The sequence below is a fragment of the Bufo gargarizans genome, chromosome 5, assembly GCF_014858855.1.
Source record: "Bufo gargarizans isolate SCDJY-AF-19 chromosome 5, ASM1485885v1, whole genome shotgun sequence".
NCBI lineage: Eukaryota > Metazoa > Chordata > Amphibia > Anura > Bufonidae > Bufo > Bufo gargarizans.
In genome coordinates, this window is record NC_058084.1 from 152,563,341 (window position 1) to 152,579,825 (window position 16,485).

A 16,485-nucleotide genomic window follows, 5' to 3' on the forward strand; every position below is an offset into this window, starting at 1 on the left:
TCACTCTGGTACAAGTTGATCTTGGTCACATCTGTCCATAAGATGTTGTTCCAGAACTGTGAAGGCTTTTTTAGATGTCGTTTGGCAAACTCTAATCTGGCCTTCCTGTTTTTGAGGCTCACAAATGGTTTACATCTTGTGGTGAACCCTCTGTATTCACTCTGGTGAAGTCTTCTCTTGATTGTTCAATTTGACACACATACATCTACCTCCTGGAGAGTGTTCTTGATCTGGCCAACTGTTGTGAACGGTGTTTTCTTTACCAGGGAAATAATTATTTGGTCATCCACTACAGTTGTTTTCCGTGGTCTTCCGGACTTTTGGTGTTGCTGAGCTCACAGATGCGTTCCTTCTTTTTAAGAATGTTCCGAACAGTTGTTTTGGCCACGCCTAATGTTTTTGCTATCTCTCTGATGGGTTTGTTATGTTTTTTAGCCTAATGATGGCTTGCTTCACTGATAGTGACAGCTCTTTGGATCTCATCTTGAGAGTTGACAGCAACAGATTCCAAATGCAAATAGCACACTTGAAATGAACTCTGGACCTTTTATCTGCTCATTGTAATTGGGATAATGAGGGAATAACACACACCTGGCCATGGAGAAGCTGAGAAGCCAATTGTCCCATTACTTTTGGTCCCTTAACAAGTGGGAGGCACATATCCAAACTGTTGTAATTCCTACACCGGTCACCTGATTTGGATGTAAATACCCTCAAATTAAAGCTGACAGTCTGCAGTTAAAGCACATCTTGTTTGTTTCATTTTAAATTAATTGTGGTGGTGTATAGAGCCAAAAATGTTACAATTGTGTCGATGTCCCAATATTTATGAACCTGACTATATAATCTGAAAATTGAAATTTTGGTCTAAATGTAACGGTTATCCTTTCATGGGTCTATTTACGACTTATTCCCAGGATAGGTCATCAGATCTGCAGCCCGGCATCCCGCCGATCAGCTGTTAGAAGAGGTTTTGAACGCTGCAGTCTCTAGACATCACTGTACATCAGTCACATGTCCTAGTTGCAGGTCAGCCCCATTCAAGTCAATGGGGCTGAGCTGTAATACCAAGCATTGGCACTATACGATGTACGGCGCTGTCCTTGGAAAGCTGCCTGGAGCCTACATCACTCGCCAGAGCTCCTTGAAACATCTGATAGGTGAGGATGCCGGGACTTAAACCCTCGCTGATGTGATGATCACCTGTCCAGGATAACTCCTTTAAATGCTGTTGATATAGTTCAGGCCCCTTATTTTCTAGTCCAGTAACTTGATGACAGAGCTTTCATTATTTCACCACTTATTTTGTTGTGATTACTTAAAGAAGTTTCGGGGTCAACCCTTTCCGATAAAGTTCTCCAACCCCACACCCCTAAATAGTTTCCAGGTTTTATTTTTATTTTTTTATTCTTTTGCTCTTGGAATAAAGGGACAGATCTGTGAAAACGGTCTTGAACAAACCTGTCTTTGTTGTCCATAGCAAACCAATCACAGCACAGCTTTTATTTTTCAAGCATGCAATAAGAAATAAAAATATATATACATTATTCTGAGATACTATAATTAAGCTGTAGCCTTGATTTATGATTGGACAGTGTGAGCACCGATGCATGAATCCATTTACCATTGCTCGTTTGCACCTGCCTGATTACACAGGCCGATGGAAACTGAATGGGAGGAACGATTACTGCTGCAGCCCATTCAGTTCCATTGATTATCGGCAGCATGTCCCTGATTACACAGGCCGATGGAAACGATTTGGGAGGAATGATTGCTGCTGCCGTCCATTCAGTTCAATTGATTATCGGCAGCGTGTCCCTGATTACAGAGGCCGATGGAAACTGGATGTGGGAGGAATGATTGCTGCTGCAGCCCATTCAGTTCCATTGATTATCGGCAGCATGTCCCTGATTACACAGGCCGATGGAAACGATGTGGGAGGAATGATTGCTGCTGCAGCCCATTCAGTTCCATTGATTATCGGCAGCATGTCCCTGATTACACAGGCCGATGGAAACGATGTGGGAGGAATGATTGCTGCTGCCCTCCATTCAGTTCCATTGATTATCGGCAGCATGTCCCTGATTACACAGGCCGATGGAAACTGGATGTGGGAGGAATGATTGCTGCTGCCGTCCATTCTGTTCCATTGATTATCGGCAGCGTGTCCCTGATTACACAGGGAGGTGTGCTTCTGATAATCGGTCATGAAAGATGCCCATCAGCTGACAAACACGAGTGTGCTTATTGATTGGCTGATCGATTTACACAGGCCAGTTATAGAGAATGAGCGTTCCTATGAACTCTTGGTCCTGATAATTGGCCTGAAAATCATGTAGTTTATGGGGGCCTTCACACACTGCAGATTTTATTGTGGAAGTTTTTTTGGGATAGAAAATCTGTTCCATTGACACAGGGATTTTCAGTCACAGAAAACGTTCAACAACATGATCTGCCGCGTGTGAAGGCACCCTAATAGGGCCCTTACTTGTAGAGTATAATCTACCAATGCTTAGAGCCTTGTATTGTATTCTTAGGTCAGAAGAAGTACCTACCTCTCCACCTCCATTCAGCTTGCCTGTAGCTGTAGTTAGACGGTAAGTAACCTGTGAACTTGTGTTGTGCGTTTGGAACTAGGGATGAGTGAACCGATTCTATTAAATTGCTTTGTCAGTAAGTGTTCTTCACCTGTGAAGGGGTTTCCCCGCGGGTGAAGAAGCGCACACCTGCTGCTTAATTGACAGGGCTGGACAATCAGGTAGCGGGTGGACACTATTTCATCTGCAGGGACAGCCCATCATGGGTGATGGACTCTTGCTGTTGAGACGAAATAGATTTGTTAGAATCTATTCGCTCATCCCCTTTTCGAACAAAACTATTTGCTATTTCCTATGGCTTAATATGGAGTGACATCTATGGGACGATTTTTAGCTGATATTGAAATCTTTTCAATATTGTTTGATACTGAAGAGAAATTGGTTTAGTCACCCATGTCCACTTAGTCAGAAACAGCAAGTGCAGCATGTGAATTAGTAAGTCCACTTCTAAGTCTGCAATAGATTCTCATCCCACCCCACCTCAATAGTCAAAATGGTCATCTGCAGACTTCTACTCAAAGCAGTCCTTTGGTTAAAAAACAAACAAACATTAGAACGGTTACCCGATGCCCTCCTTTTCATCTGTTCAGCTTCAGATCCACCGATTCTCTTGTTCTTCTGCCAACCAAGATGGCCGCACACGGTTCTCAGACTAGCTGATGCATACTGTGCATTTGGTAGTCTAAGACACTTCCTGCTACCCTCATATTGGCCAGCACTGCTCACATGATCAGCGTTGGACAAGCAGGAAGTGTCTCGGACAGTGTGTATTAGTTAGTTTGAGAAGCGGTGCAGCCATCTTGGATAACAGAAGAGGAGCTGCAGCTGACTATATGAAAAGGCGGTCATTATGGAAGTGTTCTGTTCATTCATCAGTTTTTTTATTTTTTTCTTGAAGTGGAAGGAACTCTTTAACTATAATTACATTGTATAACAGATGAAACCAAGCACCATCCAAAAACAATGGGACCAGAGTACTCTCCTCCACCTGAAGGATTGCATGCATTGAATATATTGAATCAATAAAATTAATGGGGCGTTCCAGATTGATGATGAGCACGGAGTACGGTTTCCTCTTGTATACAATGGAATTATTGTTGAGTGGAAGTCTGCAGACGATAATTTATTCGCTCATGTATCAGGCTGGCATGTGCAATTGTATTTTTACACCATATTGAAACCTAGGTGAGCAAACATGGGACCTTGACATCTAGGTAAAAGTTGACTAAAACTACTACTATTAGGACTACTAAAATATAGTACCCTCCATATTTAGACATCTGTTACTAAAGCCAGTGTTTTAGACATATGTATACTTATATCCCCTTGTGCAATATGCCGCTCTTCTGTTCCAAAGCTTCTCAGCCTGCCCGACAGCATCTACTTTCTGGTTCCTCTCAACACATCAAATTAGACCGTTAAGACAATCATTGGCCACATTGTTGACTTGCCTCAGCTAGTGATTAGCTGAGTGGTCATTTGGAACCAGGAAGTAGACCATTGTAAGACACAAGAAGTGGTCTAATGAGTAAAGGTCCCTCTACATGGGACGATGTACAAGCAAATTATCGGGAAGGAAGTGTTCCTTCCTGACAATCTGCTGATCGCTAGCGGAGGAGACTCGTTACGTGTGCTGATCTCCTCCAGAGTATGCTAATCTCTCTTCCACATACAGACTCCTTGTTTCCCGGCAGCAGATCATGTTTACACAGCACGATCTGCCACCGGGAAACGCGGATATTTGTGCTGCACTAACGATCCAATTACCTGATGAAAGGGCATTTCTGGTAATCGACGGTACGTTTACACCGCCAGATCGTTGCTAACGAGCGGTACTATGAACCCTCGTTAGCGATGATCTTTTCAATTCTCGGCCCATGTAAAAGGGCCCTTAAGACTTTTATTACAGTATTTAAATTTTATTTATTTTTTTACTTAAAAAGGATCAGCTGGACGACCCCTTTTAGCAACAAAGGCTCCTCATGTTGTTTCACTGTTAAACCTGGTCTTGTGCTCAATGGAGCCCATGATTATATAAAGGTGCTGTCTGTAATAATTCCTGTTAGGGCTAAAAAAGAGGAAAAAAGGACACAAAAATGATACATGACATACTAATTCCTTTTCTTTTTTTTTTTTTTTTAAATAAACCTTATGGAATAAATTAACCCCCACAACTGTAAAAACGGGTAGCAGAACTGGTAACCTCAGAGTGCCGTAAAAACTGCTACAATTCAAAAAGATGAAAATGGCTCTGCTCCTCAAGGCCAAAATTATTTAAATCAACTCCATGATGTTATCTTATCTGAGCAGTTCACTTTAGAAGCAATTATGCCAATACACTGGAGAATTTTATGTTCCTGCCCTTCCCTTGGAAACCTTTCAGCGGGCCACCATTTATGACAGTTGGGACCTAGTCTGGTATACATTTTTTACTGCTCCAAGAACTTGTATAATTCCAATATGCATTTATTCTAGATTTCACCTTCCTGTATCTGTGAGCACCCATCATGCAGTAAGTCCATACACAATGGCTTCCCCATTGTGCTCAGAGTGGATCACCATGAAGCCAGTATCGGATATGCTGCGGGTAGCATGGAACCTGTCTTGGAACCAAGGAATAGATAACTTTTTGCAAAATCTTGAAAACGAACCAGTTGCAAATGAAAAGTAAGGCATTACATGCAGAAGTACATCTGTTTTATTTGTTTTAAGGGGTCTTGGTACATTTTGTAGTGGTGTGCCTAGTATTGCAGCTCAGCTCAGTTCACTTGAATGGGACTGAGCAGCAAGGAGATGCAGTACCAGGCACAGCCACTATAAAAAGTATGGCGCTGCAGGAGCTTCAGTCAGATGATTGGTGGTTGAATCTCCTTCATCTAATATTGATGGACTCTTCTAAGGATAAAATATTAAATATCCCAGAAAACTCTTTGAGGGACGTTAACTAAAGCATTTACTTGACTAGTGCGAAAAAAGTTGCAGATTATGGCGCACACCATATTTGCAATAATTTACGGCTTGTTGGGCTTCTTGCCACTTCTTTTATCCATATGCCATCCTTGATCTCCCTGCACTGGCATAAGAGGCAGGTGTCTCTTAATAAATTAGTCGCATCTCTGCCTTGTTGTGCTCTAGATACTGAAGTCTTTGCCAGCTACAGGCTGGCATAGACCACCTATAACTTATGCCACTTTCTCATGAAAGTTACAGTAAATCTGGCGGGAGGCATGAAGCCCCTCCCTCATTTCTCTACACTTCGCCATAATTTGCAATTTTTTTTTATTCCCCAATAGTGGTGTAATGCCCCTTATAAATTTCCCTCATTTACTTTCAAGTAAATGTTATTCTTCTTTTTTTGAATGTCTCCCACATACAGTCATATATTGATCCATATTCTTTCACTTTTGCAGTAATCACGTAAATAAGCATGCATCAGGGTATTGTAACTAAAGTTAGTCTAGCTTTACACTAGAGGTAGGGGACTCCGGCGGGTGAACAGCCTATCTGATCCATCCTGCTGCTAGTTTACGTGTGCCTGCGGACTGCCCCTCCGTTCCCATTGACTATAATGGGGTCGGAGTTCTGACTGCAGCACACGCGGAGAGGCAGCCGGACTAAAAGTACTGCATGCAGTGCTTTTAGTCTGGCTGCCGCTGGAACTCCACCCCCATTATAGTCAATGGGGACGGTGCGGCAGTCCGGGGGCACACGTGAACTAGCGGCAGGTCGGATCCGACAGGCTGTTCACCCGCCGGAACAGCCTGCTGGAGTCCCCTGCCGCTAGTGTGAAAGTACCATTAGCTAGATAGAAAAAACTTGAACATTAGAAGCTCCAAAATACATAAGTGTAGGTAGCCATAGAACTGAAGAGAAATCTATTCCTCCATCCAATGTTTAGTTAAATGTGCAGCTGAAATTCGGTTTAGTGCAAAAATGCAATTTTCCATGTGGGACAGGTTTTCTCCAGCAGCCTGAAATACATTGTGGGCGGGTGGCAAGTTATGCATAGACATTGCATTAGTGACTATTGTACTTTTGTGGCATTTTTGAGTATTCAGTTTTTTTTCGTTTTTTTTTTTTTTATCTTGCAGCCTGCTCTTGGTTGGCATTCGCTGTAGGTGTTTTATTGTGAGGTTTTATTCCTCAGGGATTTCACCTGCAGTAATGAAAAATGTAACTTTCTTTTTCGACACAGAGCTGATTCTTTGCTTCTCTGCTCGCATTCATAGAGTGACATGATGAAGTTCTGTCTGTCTACAAACCACCACTAGGGGAAGTTCAAAGTATAGGGGGACATGGGTTGGTAGTTCATGTTCGCATGCTGCAGTATTGAACAGACAGATCAATTAGGACATATTTCTATGATATATTTCTCGCCCATATTCATTGGGGGACACAGAGACCTTGGGTATAGCTATGTCTTCTAGGAGGCGTTGACACTAGTAAAAGCTGTTGGCTCCTCCCCTGGCAGCTATACCCCCTCCAGCCTGGAGAGAGAGCTCCAGTTTTTTTCTAGTGTCAATAGGAGGCAAGACCTCCCTGCTCTGCATGGATCTCCTGAAGATTTTTTTCCTTCCTTTTCAGATGGGACAACAGTGGTCGCCTCGCCTCCCTGTTCTCCCGGGGTCGAGTTGCGCCAGTGCCGATTCCGCACTGCTGCCTCCCCCACAGAAGACAAAGTGGACCAGGGCAGCCTCGCTCCCCTGCATCCCGCCAGCCAAGGGGTCACCTAGGTCCGCCCAAGAGAAGACCCTCCCGCCATACCAGACGCCTGCCACTCCGGTGCCAGCTGCTGAGGAGATGACCCTGCTGGAGAAGGTGACCTTGAGGGTCCACTTAGGGAGGGTGAAGAGAAGAGGATGAGAGAGGTGAGTACATGGGACTAGGTGAGTATGAAGCCCTCTTCCCCCTCCCTCCATCTTTGAAAATCTGGGTCGCCCTAAGGTTAATGGCCAGGGGACTTTATTCAACTATGACAAGACCCCTAAAGAGAGTAGGGGTTAATCCGGCGGGCGCCAGGCGACACGCGGTCCCCCTCTCACTTGCCCTCTAGGCCGACTGCTTCCGGCTCATAGAGGGTTAATGTATCTTCTCCCCGGGCACCTCCGGCGAAAGACTGGAGCGCAGTCCGTCTCCCACTTGCTATTTCTGGCGGCAGTATCCTTCATTTTACTCTTTCGGGAGCAGGCGTCAAGCACGCAGCTCCGAAAGGGTTAATGCCTCTGGCCGATCGCGGACATCTGACCCCTTGCGGTAGTCTCGCGCCACGGGGCACTTACTTAGCATGGGCCTCCGGCTGTCACGATTCCGGCCGCGGGGTGAACATCCCGGTCCTCCGGGCGCCGCTGAAAATTTAGGCCCCGGCTTCTCTTGGGGCCTATAGGCTTCCTTCCCCTGTTGTCATCCTGGCCGCGGTGCGGCTTCTCCGGCGGGATGTGTGTCGCGCTCCGCTTCGGGTCCGTCCACCCTCCGGCTGACTTACAGTACAGAGGGGGAGGGTCCGGGGTGGCTGAGCATCGGAACTTTAGGCCCGGGTTTCGCAACCTGCTAGGCCGCGACCCAGAGGGGGAGGGTGGCGGGCTGGCGCAAATTCTTCCCGCCTAGCTGCCGCTGCCCCGCCCCCATCAGCACCGCCCCTGGACTTAAAGTCGTTTTGGTTAACCCTTCCCGGCCAGCCACTTCTGTTGGGCCAGCTCCGGATTATCAGGGGTTAGATGGCCTGGAAAAATTGCTTATTGCACTGTTAACCCCTTCCTGCCTCTTATCCACTGTTCAATACAGCGGAGAGCCTCTGGTACACCTATTCCACCCTCCGGGGTCGTTTGGTTGATAATTCTCCACCTGTTCAATACAGCGGAGAGCCTCCGGAATTCCCAATCCACCCTCCGGGGTCGTTTGGTTGATAATTCTCCACCGGCTCAATACAGCGGAGAACCTCTGGAATTCCCATTCCACCCTCCGGGGTCGTTTGGTTGATAGTTCTCCACCTGTTCAATACAGCGGAGAGCCTCCGCAATTCCCAATCCACCCTCCGGGGTCGTTTGGTTGATAATTCTCCGCCTGCTCAATACAGCGGAGAACCTCTGGAATTCCCATTCCACCCTCTGGGGTCGTTTGGTTGATAACTCTCCACCTTCGCAACTCACAGGAGGACAGCTGAAGTATTCCCGTAATTCTCCACCTGCGCAATTCAGTTAAGGATCTCTGCGGGATCCCAATCCGTCCTCCGGTGCCGTTTGGTCGATATTCTCTACCTGAGCCATACTGTGGAGAACCTCTGGAATTCCCAATCCACCCCATGGGGTCGTTTGGTTGATAATTCCCCACCTGCGCGATTCCAGTGGGGGAAAACTGGAAATTCCCAATCCACCCTCTAGGGTTGTTGGGTTGATAATTCTCCGCAGGTTCCTTTTTGTATACAGGACCTCTGTTCCCAATCCACCCCCAGGTAGTTTGGTTGATAAGCCCCCAACTGCGCAGTCCGTGACTGCTAGGGGCGATTTTCTAATGCGTATACCTGCGCGCAAGCGGACCACAGCAGGTCGTCTTCTCCTCGATATCTCCACACCCCCTCCCTTCCTCCCAGGGTCACGCTCAGGTGCACCCTCTCTCACGGGAGTGGGTCCGCCCAAGGGAGGGGGGGTGAGGAGAATCACTGATTCGGGCCTTGACGTGAATCCGAATCAATCTCCTTAGGTTGCGTCCACGGTGGCCAGTAGCACTCGTCGTGGGCATTACCCCCTTCCTTAGGCGGTATAATTGCACTACTACGATACGGTTTTCACCTTTATACTTTGTCCCCTGCCATAGGTGGACTAGGTACAATAACACTATTTTCAGTGCATTCCCCCTTCTGTAGGTGGCGGAATTGTACCTCCACTGGGTTCAGTACCTGCCGTATTCATTAGCTCCTTCCATTGGTGGAGCGATTCCATTCTCACTGGTTACAAGGGGTACTGTATACATTACCTCCTTTCTCGGGTGCTAATTGCTCTCCCACAGGGTACAGGATTGCCATGTGCACTAGTTCTCACCGTGGGTATTAACCCCCCTTCTTGGTGGAGTGTCTTCCTGTGGCACCAGTTTGGATACGGTCCGACTGTCGCACTATCCTTCCTTAGGCGGAGTGTTGCGCGTCACTGTTCTTACTACTTGCCTTACCCTCTTTCGCTAGTGATCACTAGCGGGGGAGTATCTGTACATCTTCAGATTCTGCAATTCAACTGCGCCACGGCTCTAGGTGCCTGCGCTTATTTCATTAGGGGGCGTGGCAACAGTCGGTACTTGACGGTGCTCGGTAAGCTTACTCTAGTACTATATGAGTCCCGCCAGTGCATACGGTGGCTATTCCTCATTGTGTTCCTTTGGAGCTGGTTTTGGGCAGGATTATAACTCCTGCCCAAAGCCACTTGTGTCCTAGAGACTCCCATCTCCATGGGTTTCCATTGTCCCAGTCGGTAACGGTATTGTCCGCATCAGTAGTGCTGCGTACACCATTGCACATATATGGTGATTACGTGCCAACGGGCCAAGTGTTACACTGACTCCTTACTCTCTTCCACCATTCCTGATGTGGGAAGTGTTTGGGCTGGCACTCTGGTTTAGCTTTGCAGCCTGTTCAGCCTGTGCGGGTACTAGCATTCGCAGTCGCTACAGTGGGGCATTCTATCAGGTGGGGGTTCTACCCTGACGCTTGCTGGGCAGTTGTTCCTGTTCAGCGCCCTTCCCGGGTGGAGCGTTTAAAGTTAGCTCTCCTTCCCTGGGGCGGTATGGTACCGTGGCTTCTACCGGATTCCTCTACGGTATGGGGGTCCTGTAGTAGCCGTTGCGTAATCTGGCTCCTCCTGTACGGCTCCTTCGTCAGTTGACGGATTCTTCTGTCTCCGTATTCGGTGGCGTACGCTGCATAGGCTCCTCCTTTGGCGGAGTATGGCATCACTGCTATCATCCGGTGGCTACTTCTGTATACTGCTGGTCTCGGATGGGGAACGGGCTTCGTCCTTCCCCCTTTCTCCTTCCGTTCTTCCTTCTCTGGCTCGGGGTTCACGGCCATTCCGCAAACCTTGGTGGTTCCTCTGTTGCTACTCCCCCTCATCTATGTGATGCAGGGTTTTGGTTCTGTGGTTTTTTCTTTTTCTTTCGGTCTTGTTCCGGACCGACTGTTGGCCTGTGACGTTTCCTATATTCCTCCTTCTACAGGTGACTCCTACCGTTGGTCCTGGGCGCGCTACCAGTGTGTACCACTACCTCTCTTGATACTTGACTGGTGTCGGCATGTCTGTCCGATGTAGTCATACCTTTTCACTGCACATTCCGTGGCTAGACTATGAGACTCTCCACGCCAGGATGAGCGGGGGTGCTGTCGCGTCTGTTGATGGAGTTTTGTTCCTGGAACGGGACACCCCTTCTATTCTTCCTCCTTGAGGCTGAAGTTTTTTCTCTCTAATCTTGGTTTGGTTGTTTGCTTCCGTCAAGCGGTTTTGCTACACCGTCGATACACGGTCGCTAACGGAATTCTTCCGTCAATGATTCTCATATCGTCACTACTTTTGACTATCCAATGTGTTGATTCCTGGCTTGCGGTTGGACATGCCTCATTCAGGCAGCTTCTCAGTCTCCCGTCAGACCTGGTCGGCTCGGGGGGACATTGGTGGACCACTTCCGTTTCCGTGGAACGCTTCCCCTTAGCAGGGGTGGATCCGGGGTTTTTGCTTGGGCTTTAGTTCTTGGCTGGGTAGGTTCGGCACTGTGTGGCCTTCCAGCATCCTCTGACCCACCCGGGGTCCACAATTCCTTCCTACAGGGAATGGCCGTACGGTTCCTCCATGCCGTCCTCCTTTTACCGCCTTGGGATCAGACCTTGGTCCTTTTAGCACTCCGGAATTCTCCCCTTGAACCTGTCCTGGTTCTGCCAGGGGTAGGAGCTTCCCTGGGGCCGTTCTTCCTTTCTCCCGACGGTGGTCTCTGATTTTCATCTCAATGAAGAATCTGGCCTTCCATCACTGCGTCCCTCCCCTTCACACCCTAGGGAAAGGGAGTTGGGTCATTTGGCCGTTGTCAGGGCTCTGACTGTTTATTTGCCAGCCTCCGGTTCCTTCCGGCGTACGTGCTCGCCTTTGTTTTTGTCTTTCCGGAGGGTCCTCGCATAACATTGGCGGCCTCCAGGGTGTCAATTGCACGTCTGCATTTGTTTGAACATTCTGTCCCCGGGGCAGGGTTCCACCCTTCAGTGTTGCGGCTCCTTTCACCAGAGGGGTTAGCGCTCTTGGGCTCGGATGATTCAGGGTTCAGCCGTGCAGTTGTGCGGGGCGGCTACTGCCCTCCTTCCGCTCATTCACAAAATTTTGCCAGGTGCATACTTATGCATCGGCGGGCACCGCCTCTGGAAGCTTGGTCTTGCAGGCAGCAGTTCTCAGTTGCCTGCAGGGGCGCTGGCTCCATGGGTCTGTGTTTATTTCCCCCCCCTTGTGGACTGCTCTTGGACGTCCCAAGGTCTCTGTGTCCCCCAATGAATATGGGCGAGAAAAGGAGATTTTTGTATAACTCACCAGTAAAATCTCTTTCTCGCTCTTCATTGGGGGACACAGCACCCACCCAGTATTGTTGTTTGGTCACAGTTGTGGCAGTTGATGGTTTGAGCCCGTTGGGTCCTTTGCCATGGTTGGTGTTCCGTGTTTTTTCTTAGCTTGCTTCTCCTACTGCTTCTCACAAACTGAAGCTCTCTCTCCAGGCTGGAGGGGGTATAGCTGCCAGGGGAGGAGCCAACAGCTTTTACTAGTGTCAACGCCTCCTAGAGGACATAGCTATACCCAAGGTCTCTGTGTCCCCCAATGAAGAGCGAGAAAGAGATTTTACTGGTAAGTTATACAAAAATCTCCTTTTTTCTCCCATTTACTTATATATTGGGTCTAGAGTTGTTGCGATACCAAATTTTTGATTCGATTTCGATACCATAAAAAAGTATTGCGATACTCGATACCATGCGAAAAAATAAACCAAAAAAGCCACGTGCATTCCGCATTTTTAAAAAGTGGCGAATTGCACAGTTTTTATTTATTTTTTTCTGTTCTGGCATTCGCCGCATAGATTTTTTTTTTTCTCGTGCTTTTTTCCATTGGGGGACACAGACCATGGGTATAGCTTAGAGGTATTAGTAGGAGGGACACTATGCAAATGAAAGAGCTCCTCCTCCTCGGGCTATACCCCCAGACTCCACCAGGAGGAACTCAGTCTTTGCTTAGTGTCTGGTGAAGGAGGTTGACACTCTCTGATTCTACTCCTTTTTGTTATTTTTATTCTAGATGGGGACACAGGTCGGCATGGCGCCTTCCTGGTCCCCCGTGGAGTGCCCGCCGCCGTCTTTGGGACGTTGCCTGGCTGCCTCCATTTCCCCCCAAGAAGATAAGTGGATCCGGGCTCGACCTGTTAGCTCCGGCATCCCACCAGCTGCTGGGACGCCTGCTGCCTACCCTCCTCCAGAGCACTGTTCTCCTGGATTGGAGTCAGAAGTCTGAAGAGGCGCATCCCTGCTGGTCTGGACATCGAGGGAGCATGCTGAGCAGATAAGTGTTGCAATCCCTCCCCCTCCCTCTGTGTCTATTTGTCTGTGGCTGCCTGGGTGAGCTTGAAGAAGGATCCTGATGGGGCACTTTCTTCATTTTGGCACTGGAGTACTGGCATCTCTTCCCCCTTAACTGTGGGCTTCAGCGCTTCTCTCGTCGGGCCTTGGCTGCTGCGCTCCCTCAGCGCCCGCCGGCAGGCCGCTCCTCCACGTGGTGTTTGTTTAAATCACGCGCGCGCTTATTTCCGCGCGCGTGCGCTTATTTTTGCGCATATTTTCGCGCGTGCGCTTATTTTCGCGCATATTTTCGCGCGTGCGCTTATTTTCGCGCATATTTTCGCGCGAGCGCATATTTTCGCGCGCACGCTTATTTTTCGCGCGCTTTTTTCGCGCCATAATGACGCGTTCGGGGAGGCGGAGCCTCGGCATGCCGCTCTGACTCTCCTTACACCGGAGACTCTGTTTGCTCATGGCCGTGCAGCTCCTCATCACTCTACTCCGTTTTGTGCCAGGCAAGCTGGTAGCTCAGTGGTACTGCTGCTGCTGCCCCATGTCCAGGCTTTCTGAGTTCAAAGCCCCTTTCAGCCTTCAAAAATTGTTTATATTATTCTAGATGGGGACACAGGTCGGCATGGCGCCTTCCTGGTCCCCCGTGGAATGCCCGCTGCCGTCCTTGGACGCTGCCTGGCTGCCTCCATTGCCCCCCAAAGAAGACAAGTGGATCCGGGCTCGACCTGCAGCTCCGGTATCCCACCAGCTACTGGGTCTCCTGCTGCCACCCTCCACCAGAACACTGCACTCCTGGACAAGGAGTCAGAAGCCTGATGAGGTGCATCCCTGCTGGTCCTGGAGTCGAGGGAGAAGTTTTGCAGGAGAAGTTCTGCAGGAGCAGATAAGTATTACCTGCATCCCTGCCTTACCCCCCTCCTCCACCCCTCCTCCACGTCCCTGGGGGCCTGCGGTCCCCGCTTGGGCATCTGCCATGTCCAGCGCGGCCGCTAAATTGGTCTTAGTCGCCAAGGCAACCATGTCCTTTAATCCTGTGGCGCTAACGACTCCATCTCTCTCAGTGGTCCCCACAGTGGGTGACTGACTACGAAGAGGCAGCGTGAGCGGCAGCATCCCACCTCGGATGTCTCCGTCTCTCCACCCCCCTCACCTCGCCGGTGGCGCTTGCGGACTGCTCTTCCCCCTCCCTAGGGAGAGTAATCCGAAGGAGAATTATCCGGCTCGGACGAGCCAGGTCCTTTTTGGACTATAGGGCATTTTCAAATCCTGTGACGCCAACCACCTCTCTAAGTGGTTTTCCACAGAAGACGCCCGACTACTAACGGAGCGTGAGCAGCAGCATCCCTCCTCGGATGGCTCTGGCTCTCCCCCCCCCCCCCCCCCCCCTCGTCTAGAGGCGCGTTCGGGCGACTCTCCCCTCCCTTAGGGAGCGCAAGTCTGAAGGAGAATTTCCGGCTCTGATTAGGTCATGGAGCGGGACCCCTCGCCTAAGCTCTCCACCAGGGTGGCTGACTTAGTGGTGACTGTCCGAGACACCTTTATTCTCCAAGGGGATTCTCCTCCTTCCACTGGTCAGGAGTTCCCCCTTTTTCCGTCCAGGCAGTCGGAGACTACCATGTTCCCGGTCCATGAGGGATTTTTCCGCGGTCATGTCCAGGGCCTGGGGTGGTCTTAATAAGGTTCTCGACCACCCAGCGCATGAATATACTTTCCTTTCCCTGCTGACGGCGAGGAGAGGTGTCTCCTCCCCCTAAGGTGGATCCTCCGGTGGCCGGATTAGCCAATTATGTGGCCCTTCCTGTCTTAGTCAGTTCCTCTTTCCAGGATGCTGTAGACAGACGCATAGACTCTCTTCCAGGTCCTTTTTTCGCTGGCAGCGCGTCCCTGTGACCTACCTTTCACTCAGCAGGGGTAGCCAGTGCTCTCTCGGTGTGGTTACAACACCACCACCAGGAACTGGCGGTACGAGATGAGGCTACTAACACACTGGAGTTGGTTCTCCAGATGTCTCAGGCTTCTAAGATTCTTTGCGAAGCTTCTAGGGACATTGTTTCCCTCTTTGCCCGCAGGTTGGCCATCTCTGTCACTCAGCGCGAAGAGATTTGATTGAAGGTGTGGGATGCTGACGCCTCCACCAAGCGTTCCCTTGCTAATCTCCCCTTTGGGGTTTCCAGACCTTATGGGGATCAGCTGGACGAGTTCATCTCTGCATGCCTTTTGCCATTTCTCATCTGGTAGGCCGTCGCCTGCTTCCTCCGCCGGGGGTCTCAGGTCGCCCGCAAAGAGCCCTTCCTTTGCACCAGCCTTCCCGGCACTAGAGGGCCCAGTCAGCCCGCCCTGCTGCTCCTAGGCCTATCACATGTCCCGATTGCGGAATCCCACCATCGATTCCTGCGCTTCGCCATTATGGGTCGACACTGTCAGTTTGTCGCCCTTCCTTCGGGTTGGCGACCACCCCGCGGGTCCTTGCCACGGTCCTGGACCGCTCATGGCGCTTCTTCGTACCAGGGGCATTCCTTTGCTGCCCTATCGGGACGATATCCGGATAGAGGCCCCCCTCTCTACCGCAGACCACGGACAGCGTCCGGATCACTGTTCAGACCCTGGAACGGTTCGGCTGGCTGGTAACTTTCCCAAACTCCTGCCTCTTCCCGTCCCAGAGGCTCTCCTTCCGGAGGGTGATTTTGGACACCTCGGCTGCCTAAGTATTCTACCAGCCTTCAAGTCCTCCCAGGTCCAGGGGGCAGTGTCGCATCTGCTGCGCTCCCCGTGCCTCTCCATTCGGGAATACTTGCAGGTCCTGGGTCTTATGGTAGCCTCTTTCGAGGCCTTCCATATGCCCAGTTTCACACTCGCCTGGCGCAACAGGAGATCCTTTACCTTTCAGCGGGTTCGGGCAGCTCTCCCTTGGTGGCTGTTCCCAAAGAACCTGAGGTCGGGGAGTTCCTTTCTCGCATTCTCCTGGACGATCGCCGCCACCGATGCCAGCATCCTGGGTTGGGGGGGGCGTTTTCCAGTCTCGCACGGTTCAAGGAATTTGGTCGGCGGCAGAGTCTCGCCTTCCAATCAACTTTCTGGAACTGAGGGCGATTTTTTCCGCTCTCTCTCTCCTATTGGACCTCTCTCCTTGCGGGCCTCCCAGTGCGGGTTCAAACGGGCAATGCCGCGGCCGTGGCCTATATCGACCATCAGGGCGGGACCCGCAGCCGGATGGTGATGCAGGAGGTGAAGAGAATTCTGACGTGGGCGGAGACGCACGTTCCGGTGTTGTCAGCAGTTTGCATTCCAGGAGTGGACAACTGGACAGCGGACTTTCTA

The 16,485-nt window shown here is 49.9% G+C and overlaps 1 protein-coding gene across 1 annotated transcript in view; it reads left to right on the forward strand.

Moving 5' to 3' along the window:
* Positions 1-16,485, forward strand: part of RTTN (rotatin) — a 209,463-nt gene that overhangs the window by 91,444 nt on the left and 101,534 nt on the right. The window contains exons 24-25 of the mRNA XM_044293243.1: positions 2,538-2,597; positions 5,073-5,264. Of these exons, the coding sequence (XP_044149178.1) occupies positions 2,538-2,597; positions 5,073-5,264 (252 nt within the window). The remainder of the gene's footprint in view (positions 1-2,537; positions 2,598-5,072; positions 5,265-16,485) is intronic.